The sequence below is a fragment of the Chlamydotis macqueenii genome, chromosome 1, assembly GCF_036417535.1.
Source record: "Chlamydotis macqueenii isolate bChlMac1 chromosome 1, bChlMac1.mat, whole genome shotgun sequence".
In the NCBI taxonomy this organism is placed as follows: domain Eukaryota; kingdom Metazoa; phylum Chordata; class Aves; order Otidiformes; family Otididae; genus Chlamydotis; species Chlamydotis macqueenii.
This window is the reverse complement of record NC_141556.1, coordinates 91,331,008-91,344,329: the sequence shown is the minus strand read 5'-3', so window position 1 is coordinate 91,344,329 and position 13,322 is coordinate 91,331,008. Positions and strand designations below refer to the sequence as shown.

Sequence of the window (13,322 nt, the reverse complement as noted above, 5' to 3'; positions counted from 1 at the left end):
TTGTGTTCTCATTTTGTGAGTTTGGGCCCTTCTTTTTGCTCTGTGGCTAGAATGTTCTAGACATGTGGATGTCTCTGCCTTGGCTTGCTAAAGGTGTAAGTGTTCCCAGTCTGCAACTCCTCTTGTCATAAAGTGGCCATCTAAATAAGTCAGATTAATAGAGTCTTAGAAATGTCATGTTTATTTCCACTAACTAGAAAGGGAGCAGAGGGTGAGAATGGAAATGTCTGGAGATGTCTCTATGTAGATGTCTGGAGTTAGGCGAGATGTCCATCCACTCCCACTTCAACTTTCCCATTTCATGATCTCTTCACATGCATCTCGGTGCTGCCTCCGTCCATGTCCATCTTAAGAAATAACTCATTTCCTCCTTGTTCTCTCCCTTGCAAGTGGACACAGGAGGCTCTGATCTTGCAGGAGGAGATCACACAGTGCTGGCATGTTCAGAAGGGAGGCAGCTTTAGACAGGTGGAAATTTGGCCACTCAGGATGAAATGCTTTTGTTCCTCAAGCAGAGGATGGAACATTTTGTCTAAACGCCCTGAATTCTCACCTGCTTTTTTGTCATCTTTTACACTTATTCCAACAAAGTGCAAAGTGAATGTAAAATTCCAAGGCTGTGCACGTCTGTCTGCATAGCTGTATCTGTCCACTACAAACCAACAGGTGCCAGAGCCCAGAGCTCAGGGAAGTGGGAAATCAAGACTAGTATTGGGTAAAAAGCAATGTAAGAAATATTCTTTCTGATGTAAGGAATCTCCAGGATAGCTATCTACTAATCTCCCCAGGGATACCTTGCCCTCCTTTGCTGGGACGCTGAAAACTAGGCTGGAGAAAACCCCAGAGAACATACTGCAGAAATAGCCTACATGAAACAAACTGGTGAAGGGTGAGTCAGACAAACCGTCTCACCTCTCCTCATGAATCAGAAGCTGCTATTAACTGGCCCTGATGTCAGTAGGGTTGTGCTGTGTTGCTCCCATTGCACAGAGAGAATCCTCCTCTTTTTACTGCTGTAGTTTAGCAATGCCACAGCTTGAACTTTATTTTTCATGCTGAATTTTTTGTCCTTTGTGATATTACTTCTTGTTAAAGTTCATTACTGTATAGTAACACCAGGTTTCTTCTTTCCCCTCATCCCAAAGATCAATGAAATTCTGCTAAAGCTGCTAGGAAATAAGACATAGCTTAGCAGGGTGTAGCAGTGCATAGGATATTTCCCATTATTGCTTCAACAGCATGCAAGCATTCCACTCCCTGGAAATTACATTTGCCACTGTGATGAGCTAACAGGGAAAAAAACATGGCAGAAAATTATGATTCAACCTGCCTGCTTATCCTAAGAGCAAGAAGGGTACGGGAAACATTGTGAGCTACCCCACGTCATCAAGGTTGCCAGCTTTCCCACTTTGAGTGCCACTATATTTCCTGCGCATCTAGCTAGGGCAATTGTCAAGAGCCTACCACTGCAGGAGCTGGACCCTACTTTCAGCTGCTGATGTAACAGGGGCATGTGTGCAACATAGTGGTTTGTATGTCTTGACCAAGGCACTCAGTATCACAGCAGGTAAGCAGGACTTCCCATTATCTATCCCTATATTTGCTGCATTATGGACCCTTCTGTTGTGCTGCCCTGAGGAGGCTGTGGCAACTCCTGGCTAAAATATGTGCTAAAATCTTCAGTAGGAAGACATAGAAAGTTTTAAACATAATGAAACGTCATCTCTGGGGCTTGTGTTCCTGAAGCTGCATTGCATATCCTTTGTTCCTCTTTCATTTTTCTCAGATTTATGTGTGGAAAAACCAGAAATTCTGCCTTACTGGGATCTATCAGAGCCTTATAGCAAAGCATGCTTTGCTGCTGGTTAACGATAGTCTTTTGGCTCAGATTTAGGGGTAGATGGTCATGCATTGGGGTTCTACTCTCAGCTCCATAACTCAGTGTATCTCCTGCTATGAACGCCTTGGACAAGAGCAGGATTAAGAGGACTCCCCTCCCTCCTCAGTGGAGTGTGATCAAGTCATTCAGGAAAGTTAACAAAACTAGGGCAAGTTGGCCTGCTTTGCCTTCCAATGATACTTGCATCTTATTTTCATCAGTAGTCTATTTTGTCTTTGGTTCATAGTTGTAGCTGTACCACACATAGAAGGAGTCCTTGAGTAGCACTCTGTTTAGATGTTCAGTATCAAGGGAAACAAAGTCCACAGGTGCTTTTGCTGACAGGGGGCTTGCAGGTGCAGGGGCTCAGGCTGTGGTATTGGACCATGGGGATGTTCCCACAGACTTTTTCCTTTTGAGAAATGAACAGATTTTCCTTTTGAAAAAACAAGTTCACTAAGATAAAAAGTATTTGAAGGTCCGGAAGGAAAGCCTTTAATAAAGATGATACAGGATAGGAAGTTACACATATTTTAAAGATGAACGATATGGAAGTGATGCCTAAGAACATATTTAAAAGCTAGGCTAAAGAGCCGAGGGGGAGAGGGAATCAGGAATGCAACACCTATTGCCAGTGTTGGAAGCAAATACAAGTCTGCCATCTGATGGCATCAAAGGGACCAGGCCAAAATGAATAAGTGATGTCAGTAAGGAAAGTTTCACATCCCAAATAGCATTCCCACTGATGCTAAACATGGTGTGAGGATACTAATCCTCACAAAATAAACATTGGCATGTGAACATCTGTATTGCTAAGCTGACAGCATGGGCCATGATGTGATTTTTGAATACACCGACTAGTTTTGTCTGAGACAGCTCCCAGACTCAGCCACCCTTTTCTGGAAAGTAATAGAGTTTAGCCATATAGACATGAGCCATGTGGTGCCAGCAGTCCCTGGCCCATTGTGTTTGCCGGTATAATGTAATCTGATAACCCATCAGAGAAGCCAGGAACTGTCCAGGGACCCCACAGTCCTCTCTGAATGACCACTGGAGATACAGTGAAGCTACAGAGGTATGTTGAGTGCCAGCGCTGAGGTATGTGACATATCAATCTTGTGGTCTGTCCCACACCACCCAGCACTTGTTTCTTTTCCCTGTTCTTTATCCCAAATCTGAAGTGATGCTGCTTGTTGGGCCTCTCCATGGTTAGTGTGTATGTGTGTGTGGGAGGAGGAGTCAGTGAGAAATGGGGAGAAATGACAATGGAGCAGACCAGCCTCTACAGTGCACTAAGACCCTTGTGCATTAGTCTACCTTACAGCCCTGCAGCCCTGGGTGAACCATCACTTTCACCTGTAAAAAGCAATCCACGTGGTGCATAGACCTTAGCAGGGCTTCTGAAAGAGGCCCAGGAGCATGTTAGTGTACCCTGATCTAAAGATGATGAGAGCTGGTCAACAGGAACTTGGAGACTATTACATCTGTCCTGCTGCAATGAGAGGGGCATGGTGTTTTGGGCTGGATGAAACCAGCAGAAAGATCACTCTGGCTTGAGGGGTGTTCCTTTTGTTTACCTTGTCCCTCCCAGCTGCTTCTGCCTTCCCCTCAGTTCTGATCCCATATGTAGTTCATTGTTGTGGGATTGCTTCTAGAATTCATTTTAACTTCTCGTGTGAATGTTGTGCCAGAACAAAGTGTCTGATTGACAGGCAGACCCAGCCTCCAGTTGCAGTCATTGCTTCCCCCTAGGGCAGCTCTGCCTTTGAAAGGAGAGCCTGGAAAACTGGGGGGACGTGACAACCTCCTGGGTGAAGGCTCCTGTTCTTGAAGGCTTAGAGACATTTCTCTAGATCTCTGTTCAGTGTAAGAAAAGTCTGAGTTATAGGTTATAAAATATTTCCCTCTGGGTCTTGTAAGCTTCAAGTGCGTGTAGAGTTTTCTCTTTGTGATGTCTTTAAGTCTCAGCTGGGAGGATCTGCAATGGTAATTAGGGGGCAACAATACAACAGTGGTTGGCACAGTCAGTGGGTTCAATAAAAGGGTAATACAGGTGTCTGATACAGCTGGCAAGCTAATGAGTGCACCTGATGAAGTGAATGGCAGTTGTCTGCAACATCAGCAGCAAGCTAGGCAGTTCTGTCCAGTTGCACATGCTTTCTGATGGGGCTGGACATCTTTCATGAGAGCTACACACTTGCCTGCTGGGCTGAACCCCGGCATGTTGTTTCTGTGCTGCAGAAGTGCCAGGCACTTTGAGACATGGGTCACTTTGGGGAGGGAGAAGCATGAAGCCATGCAGTCCATCATGCAATGGTTGTGTGCGCATACAGGATGTTCTAGATCATGGTTGACTAACCCTGGACCATCTCTTTCCCCACTAGATGCTGTAGAAGAAACCAAACCTACTGAAAGTGCCCAGCAGGAAGAGGTGAAAGAAGAAGAGAGCAAGGCGGACCAAGAAAATGCCTGAACATTAAGAAATGACTCCCCATTGCCCCTCCCTCCCTCCCCCTATCCTCTATCCTTCCTTCCCACCCCAATCTCAATCTCCCTGCTTCCTGCTCACATCTGTGAGCCTGTCCATCCCTCTCCCATTCCCACTTAAACCCTTTTTCTCTCTGTGTGGCAAACATTTAAAGAAAAAAAAAAAAGCAGGAAAAATCCCAGTCAAACAGTGTGGCTTAAACATTTCTTTGTTTCTTGGTGTTGTTATGGCGAGTTTTTTGGTAATGATGATCCAATCATTTTGGGAAAATTCTTGCACTGTATCAGAGTTCTTTGACCTGGCGCGTGCGTGTGTCTGTCTGCCCACCACGAGCGCGCTCTCTCTCTCTCTCTCTCTCCTCTCTCTCTTCTCCAAGTGTGTGTGTGTGCAATGTTACGTTCATCCGAGGAGTCCAGACTTACCGAGTGAGTTAAAACAAAAGAGGAAAAAAAAAAAATCCTTTTCTTCCTTTTTCAATGTGATGGAATGAACGAAAGAAAAAAAAAAAAAAGACCAAACCCAACAAACAAATGAATGAAAAATCGTACTAAACCCCAGTTTGTTTTCAGAACTAAAAGAACAACAAAAAAAAATGTGCCAATTAGCGTAATGCTTGGCTCCAGGCTCCTTTTTCAAACTGAACAATAATTATAATAAATGAGAATAATGATCATTAATACCACCGTGTCGCATTTCTATGCTGCCGTACATCCTGCTGGCCTGCGATCTTTGGTGGGCCACTTCTTGTGTGGCCCTGCTGTGCTCCTCGGCCGCTGGTCAGTGACAGACCACCTGGCACTGCTGAGGGGATTTTTAAGGGAAGCAGTCTCGGATTTTGAGTGAGGCATTAGCACCAACTAACATAAATAATGGAAGTAACAAAGTTAGTTTTAGGAAAGAATAAAATAAGTGGCTCTCTAGGAGACCTCTAGACCCTAATTTGGAGAAGCATGGTGACCTTGGACGGGTTAGCCCGGGCAGCCCCATGGGTCCCAGCAGAGGGATCAGCTTTGGTCGATGCTGAAGGTCTGAACCCTGCCGAGGGCCACGCTGAGGGCCGTGAAGGGACAGGGTCCCAGGGCCTGAGCTCCCCAGGGTGCTGCTCACCCCAGTGGGCTGGGGTTGGAGAAGTTGAGTGACATAGTGTGGTCCTCCAAAAAATGATCTGTTTGGCAAAATAAATTGGGCCAATGCATCGAGTACATAGGCGTGTGGGCTGGACAAGGTCTGCTAGCGTAAGAGCCAGTTGAGAGCACTTTGATCACTATCTTATTCCTGCTCCCTGGCAAAACTGGGGCTTGTTCACTCAGCTCTAACGAGGGCCAAGGCTTTTAGCTGCAATTTATGGCCTTCCCCAGCAGCCAGCTAAAAGTGTGGCACAGGCTTGGCACGGAAGGCTGAGCACCACCTCAGCAATCTTTACTAATGCTTTCCACAGGGTGCGGGATGTTCCCTGGTGCGCCAACCACGTGCCCACTAGACCCACTCTGTCCCAGAGGAGGACCAACAGACGCCTGACCCTGAGGCTGAATGGACCTCGGGGTCTTCTGCTCTGCTTATGAGCTGTGAGGGTGAACAGTTAAAATGTATTCAGTAATAACCAGGCTTTCATAAAAGCCTGGTTATTGCTCTTTCACTGCCCTGATTATTATCATGTGCTTTCCCACCAGCTTGTGCATGGTTTCCTGGCCTCATTGGCAATGACAGCCAGCATACTCCGCAGGATTGCCGTACGGTGCTGCAGGGCCACGATTAAATTGACCTCACAGCAGTAACACCAAAAAATTTGGTCTGCTGACAGTCCCATCATCCCTTGGTGGCTGATGCTTGGAGTGGCAGCCCTGCAACCTTCAGAGGGCTGGCTGGTCCTCCCTGCCCTACTCCTTTGTTCTCCTCCATCTCTTTGTTGGAAATAGGGAGAAAAGATGAATGGTGTCTCCTCAGAGATGATCGCTTTGAACATAGACCGCTCACTGGAAGTGCCATCAAAACACATCAGGATTCATTTCCATGTGCTTCCTGGTGTTATGTAGAAATAAGAGAGAGAGAGAGTGGGAGGATTTTTTAAAAGAGAGGGAAAGAGAGAGTGGGAGAGAGATTGGACAGAGATTTTTAAAAACAGGGATTAGAGAGATGAGGGGGGGAAAGATTTTCGAGTGGATAGATGGACGATAGGGAGAGAGAGGGGAGTATAGCTAGAGTAAGAAAGATTAGAGTGAAAAAGATGAGAGAGAGACCGGAATAAAATAGATAATATGGAGCAATAGATGATTGATAGAGATAGTGAAACATAGCTAGCTAAAGTAGATTAGACAGACTAAATAGGTAGAAAGATGGGCTGACTGACAGATAGGTATTGTGTCATACTTCATAAACGATATATATGCTAATATTCCCATGTCATGATGGGTGGTAAACCCTGAGACACCTTCCAGCCTGACCTCAATTCAGCAAATGTAGCGCGGACATCAGGTATTGCTTGGACCGTATGTCAGGTCTCACTACCCTGCCCGTTTCTGCCGTGGAAGTGGTGGGGGGGTGGATGGTGTTTGGGGAGGGAGAGCGCTCAGATGGACACGGGGGGCCAAGGCATAGGGAGGAGAGGAGAGGTGTAGAGTATGTTTGCTGTTCATTGCGCACGAGGTGCCCAGCCCAGCTCAGACATTGCAGACGCCCCATTGAGAGAGCACCGAGTTGAGAGAACTGAGGTACAGCTCTCAGGATTCGTGGGAGAGGTGTTTGGGAGGAGGCAGGAAGGAGAGAGCACGGTTTTTGTTTAGCCTCATCTCCTGTCTGACCATTTATGAGAGTTTTCTTAAGGACTGTCGTGCCTGTTTCTGCGAAGACCTCATGATCTTCCTGCTCTTCTGACTTTAGACCCCAAACTTTTCATATTACTTCCACTTTACTATTACTATTTTTAACTTTATAAGGAAAAGAAAACTGCCTCTCATGTCTTCCTGGACATAGGCTTTCCTCCCTCCTCAAAAAACAGAAGCATTTTTCTCTCCCTGGGGATGTTTTATCTTTGCATTTTGCATGTTGCCACCCCCTTGGCTGATGGTTGGGGCATTGCGCATGTTTTTCTACCGTTTGTAAGAACATACTTTGCCATGTTCCTTAGAGAACAAAGGATTGAGCTTTGTGTTTTGTTTTTTTTTCCCCCACAAAGAGAACGGGGTATGTGGTTACCAACTGCAAATTTAAATAATTTAAATACTAATCCCTCTCCCTTGTTTCCAGTTTACAATTACTAGCTGTAACCAAGCACCCCCATATCTTTCTTATTGTACTGTGTCCTGATCCTGCCAGAGATTCAGGGCATAGAGAGCGTGAGAGAAAGCACACAGACAAACTCTGCCTTGAGTAAGCAGTGGTTTCATGTGTAATACACAAGATTTGTATAGGAAGCTGGACTGTCTTCAGAGTACAGGAAGAGAGCAGAGAAAAGCATTTGGATTTCCTTGAGTTGCCTCTTCAGCCAGATTTTAAAAGGCTGAAAGGAAACTGTATAAAGGATGTAGCATGGGACGGAAACTGGAAGGAGAACAGGGGTATTTGAGGAACGATTTGTCTAGCAGGATATTGAGTGAGCTGAGAGCAGCACAAGAGGCAGGGGATCTCAGAAGTTGAGTGGAGCAAAGAGTATCCAGCAGAGTAGTTGGAGCTTTTCTACTACTCCTGATGCAACAGCAACACGAATTCCCCAGGGAGTATCTATCTAATGCACTCTCCCTGAAGAGGGTATGGTTTTGCCTGGAGGTATCTGTGGTTGTTACTTTATGTATGGAGAGGGAAGGGCATGTTAGAATAACTCACCCTGGGAATATGGTGCCTGACCCCACGTACAGTGCTGTAGAAATTCAGAGTCCAAGAGGGGCTTTTTCCATGCCTCTGTAGTAAGATGTGCTAGTGATCCACATGTACACTGAATGCTCGTACCAGCTGTAGGCCAGCTCTCGACATTTCACCTCATCTAGACTAAGCCTTGGAAAAGTATAAAAAATCCCAACCTAACACCCCTCGTCAATGCAGTAGATCATTTGCATGAATTTGATCTGCTTGACAATGCTTGTAGCATCCAGAGCCTGTCTGCATTGATAGCATATAAAAACCCACAACCCTTGCAATAGTTGCATCAGCCGAGAAGCTCCACCGTGAGCCACATTCCAAAGGGAGGGGAAGGACATCCCGCTGAGATCCCTTCAGACTTGGTGTTTTCCAACCCCAAATCCTAATGCAGCCCCATGAGAGGCCTTATAAGCTACAGGGAACTTGCCTATGGTGACAACATAAACACCATCGCTTGGGGAAGATGTCACTCTAAATGAAAGAAATGGCCATGACCGGAGGAGAAGGGTTTAGAAAAAAAAGAAAGAAGAAAAACAGAAAGAGGGAGTTCATATCGAACTCCTCACGGAAGACAGTTCTTTTTTCCTGTGCTCTCCGAATGGCAAACTAGCATGTGAGGCTTTTTGTACTGAAGGTCTGGTGTTTGTCATAGGTGTTTTAGGAAGGCAACAGAGCGGCTGTGGTTTGCAGAGGTGGAGGGAAGGGTCTGAATGAATGTTTTTGTGGCCCCTCTTGGCTAAGAAGTCCGTTCGGTGGTCACCTGCAGCTCAGTGAAGTGGGGGTGGTGGTGGTGGGGGTCCTCTTCCAGGCCTGTGCTCAGATTCCCTGCTTTTCCACATTGCCACATTAGCACTTTCACTGGATATTTAGAGCACCTCAGGACTGGTTCTCCTCTCGCTCACACCGGGGTAACTCAGGAGTCGCTCCACTGGAACCAGTGGTGTTAATCTGGTGTGAAAATAATGCAAGAGGAGGATTCAACTCCTCGGGGGGGGGGGGATTTTCCAGGTCCCCGAGGGGGAAAAAAAATCAATGGGAGTTACATGTCTAACTGCCACTTGTGCCTGTGAAAGTCTGCCCCTTATCTACCTGCATGTATATAGGGTACAGCTTTCAGAATAACCTAAGTGACTTTGGCACTTGAGAGCACGCATTTCACCGGCTTTCAAAGAGACGTAAGCTCCTAAGGCCCAGATGCTGAAGGATGTCCAAACTCCTCTCTGCGGTGAATTTGGGGGCTCAGGCCTAAAATTCTCCAGTCATTTTCCAAAAAGGAATTTAAGATCATGAGTCATTTAGGTGGTCCTGAAAGCACTACCCTCTATCCATTTTTCAGGGTGTTGATCTCAGGTCATGTGCGAGCCTGCATTCTTACCTACAATGCTTTATTACTACATTCCTCTGTTGAGCAATACTTGGAAGAAGAAGTAAAGGCCAAGATTTGCAGAACAGGCTAGTGTTCCCAGTGGCTCCTGTCTGGAGTGCCCAACTCTTGAGACACACCTTGCTGAGGCCCAATTGACTGGTCTCCTGTATACTCTGAACATCAAGATTCATGTATTACACACCCAGAACCACTGGTCACTTCCAAAAAAAAAAAAAATAAAAATCCCAGCCTGAGACCTAGACTACTCTTGCAAAAGAAAATCCTAGGTGAACCATTGATCCAATAGCTTGGTTTTTCTGCTCATGCCTGTTCCCAATGAATGAAACACATCCCTATGCATCACCTAAGCCCTATTTTGAGGAGTTACACTGGCATACAGCTAAAGTAACACAGTAGTAAATTGGGGCCTGAAGAAGGCGGCTACGGCCTAGAGAATATCAAGAACTGTGACGTGTCTGGAAGCTAATAAGAGCAGAACTTGACGATTAGAGCGGCCCATTTCCGATGCTCTAGTGTGAGGATCTGGAAAGAGTCTCTCACTCATTGTACTTGTGCATTATGAATGTGTCCATCTGCAGAGATCTAATGTACACATATGTCCTGAATATTGTCCTAAGATTGCAAGCTTCAAAAATGAGCAGAAAACATTCCCGAGAAGTGAGAATAATACAGATGTCTGTATTTGAAAAATTGGTTCAAATAAAGTCTCTCACTTATAGATATGTGTAATTGTGTGCAATTATTTGCTCCTGGAATGGAAGTTTCTCCCTTGTGTAAGATTTCAATGCTTTTACAAAAAAAAAATCTCATTCCATTCTCCCTTGACCTTCTTGGTCAAGTCCTGTTACTGCGGACAGAAATACTTCCTGCTTACTCCATCTGGTAAAAAGCTAAATTAAAATGAAAGGGTGAAGTAAAAGCCCTAGTATGTTTTTACTGTAGTTAAATATCTATTGAGTTGGAAGATACAAGCGTGATGCAAGATGCGGTCTCCCCACGCAAAAGTGTTAGGCATTTATGCAATAAGAAACAGACATCACCACAGATGCTTTTGACCCAGGAAAGGCTCACATGCAGCTGTCCAGACACTGCCTGAAACCAGGCTGAACCGAGGAAAGCTGTGCTTTGGCACCGTGTATCTGCAAAATGTCCATGGCAAAATGCTGGGCTTGGGATGTTCCAAATAAGGGAAATCTGCTTGGGAATCTGCTTGGGTGATGTGGGTCAGCATGCAGAAAAGCACGCAGCACGTTTAAGGAAAAGTGAGTACAAAATGGAATAATTTTTTAAAGAAAATTAGGCAACCTTGTATAGTGTATTTGAAGGTATTAAATTCCTCATTGGATTTAAAGCTTCAGTAGTTCACTGGGAAGCTCCAGAAGTTTTTGAGATAGGAGTATGTATTTCAGCACCTAAGAAGTCCCACCAAGTTCTTTCCCTCAGTATCAACTTTGTGCCAAGTGCAAAGAAGTATGAACAGAGCAGCAATTGCTGCCCAAGCTGTGCTATATCTGTCAGCAGCTCAAGAGCAGAGCTGAAATCAAGCATTTTTGTCACATCTATTCATCCCAGGAAGCTTTGCAACCACTATTTAGAAATCACTTGCAACGCATCTCTGAAATACAGCAGCTGGCTTAGCAAGGGCCCAGGAAAATTCCTGATGAGGCTCCAAGGAGCTGCCTGGGAAACAGAGCAGACCTCGGCACCTCACAGGGGTTCTGGACAAAGTGCCAATTTACAAATGAAAATGACACAATTAGATGTCTGTATTCTTGCATGTAATCATCAGTTGCACCGTGGCTTCTCCAAAAAAGGCGTGGACTCCAGCTTGTGTGCAAACAAATATTTTGCATTCACAATCAAGTGGTTTCGATTAGCCACATCGCTAGATTGCAGGGCTCAACCCTAGCAGACTGGCTTTGCTTCAGTGGGGCAGAACACCTGTAAAGGGACAGCCAAGGAAATCCCTCCAAGTAAATGGTTGTGCTGGGGTAGCAAGGCTGCCCTGCACTCCTTTATCTTCTACATAGTGGGGGGTTGAGGGGTGGGCAGGAGGCTGAATGGTTGTCCTATGGCACGTGTGTCATCTGAAACACTCAGCCTAATGTAAATCTCCAACAGAGACTTTCTAACCAGACACACAAAGCTCGCTGTGCGTGATTTGCAGTGTCACACTCTTGCCACTGTGACCTGGAAAGAAATTTTCTGCCTGAATCGTACAAAATGACCTGCGACGCACCTTGGGTGTTGGCCCCCCATTGCCTCTCTGCCCAGGTGAACTCTCTCCAGACTGCTGCTTAAGTTCATGGACTTCACCGACAGCCTGGGAGATGTGAGTGGGCGATGTGTCTCCAATTCCCATGCTGGTTCCCCAGCTTAGCCCACACTGGGCTGGGGGAGATCTCCTCCACTTGGGGAAACCACAACAGGAGCTTCAGGTTTTCCTTGTTTTTGACAACGCTTCACGGCAGACTTGCCACTTTCATTGCTCTACTGAGGTGACTGGAAAAGGACCAGTGTTTCTCATACTTTCACTCGAATTTCTGTGTCTCCTATTCTTTACCACCCAGCAGGCAGCATGAAGTGCCCTGTAATGACATGTTCAGTCTCCTAATCTGCTACACTTTGCCTTGTTTTACCATGGCATGTGGAGCTGGCATCCAGACTGACAGGATGCTGTCCTTGAAGATGAGCAGAAAAAGCCAGACAAAGGAAATCACGCACTTCTGTACCTAAGTTTGTTTTTGTTTATTAAAAATGAAATTATTTTTCTCCATGTAGGGCCACTTTTGTTTATTCAAGAAGAAATAATTTTCATTTGGCTTGGCATGGAAGGGTGAACATGAGTAATAAGAGAGGCAAGGAAGTAAAAGTCCATGGCTCTCAGAGCAGCACCACTGACTGTGGCTGAGAGGCAGGGTTTGCAGGGAGGTGGTAGCTTGTACAAGACTGACTGCCATAGCTGCAGAAACAGGATCAGGGTACTTCAGTCTCTGTAAATGCACCAGCCTACAGCCCAAATTACAAGCCGGGTACAGGTAGAAAGGCACTGCTTCGTGCTTTATTTAATTATGGTAGTTGATTAAGCAAGTTATGAGTAAAATGTAATTAGCACTTTGGGAGCAATGGGTGGATGCAAAGCCAAGAAAGAGATAAGACTCATTATCTGTGGTGGAAGAGAAGAAGGGTGGTACAGGTCATCACTGGCTGGATAACAAGGAAGGGTTAATTGGGGTGAACTGAAAACTGCTGATGAGGTCTCTACTGAGCCCCTGATTATGCTTTTTTTATCTTGAAACAGTCAGCTTCAGAAGGATTTTGTGGCCATCCTTAGGACCCTGACCCAGAGAGGGAAAAACAGTTTCTCTCACTGGAGGAGAGGTCTAATGTAGAAGGTTCAGTTTTCCCCCTCTACACCTAGTTTGCCCATCCTTGGCCATTTATCTGTGCACTGTGGTTTAAGTCTCAATGAGCCTCATTCAACTTCTGTCTGTGCAGCAGCTCATGTTTAAGTGCAGGGACAATTTCACTGTGGGTACTGTGGGGCCAAATCTTCTTCCTTGTGTTTTCCCCAGGGCCTGAGCCTTTCCTTCTTAGGTCTCCTTCATTTTGAGGCAGACCTGAGTGATTTAGCAACAAGACAACAAAAGCTAAGAAACTGCCAGATTTACTGGTGGCTTAAGGGGGTGTTGGTGTCTAACAGGGGAGACACTGGT

General features: G+C 45.7%; 1 protein-coding gene across 1 annotated transcript in view; it reads left to right on the top strand.

The window, feature by feature from the left end:
* The window catches only part of GAP43 (growth associated protein 43), a 64,012-nt gene extending 53,688 nt beyond the window's left edge, over positions 1–10,324 (top strand). The window contains exon 3 of the mRNA XM_086761190.1: positions 4,264–10,324. Coding sequence (XP_086617316.1) covers positions 4,264–4,352 — 89 coding nt within the window. The 3' untranslated portion in view covers positions 4,353–10,324. The remainder of the gene's footprint in view (positions 1–4,263) is intronic.
* Positions 10,325–13,322: the final 2,998 nt, after the last annotated feature.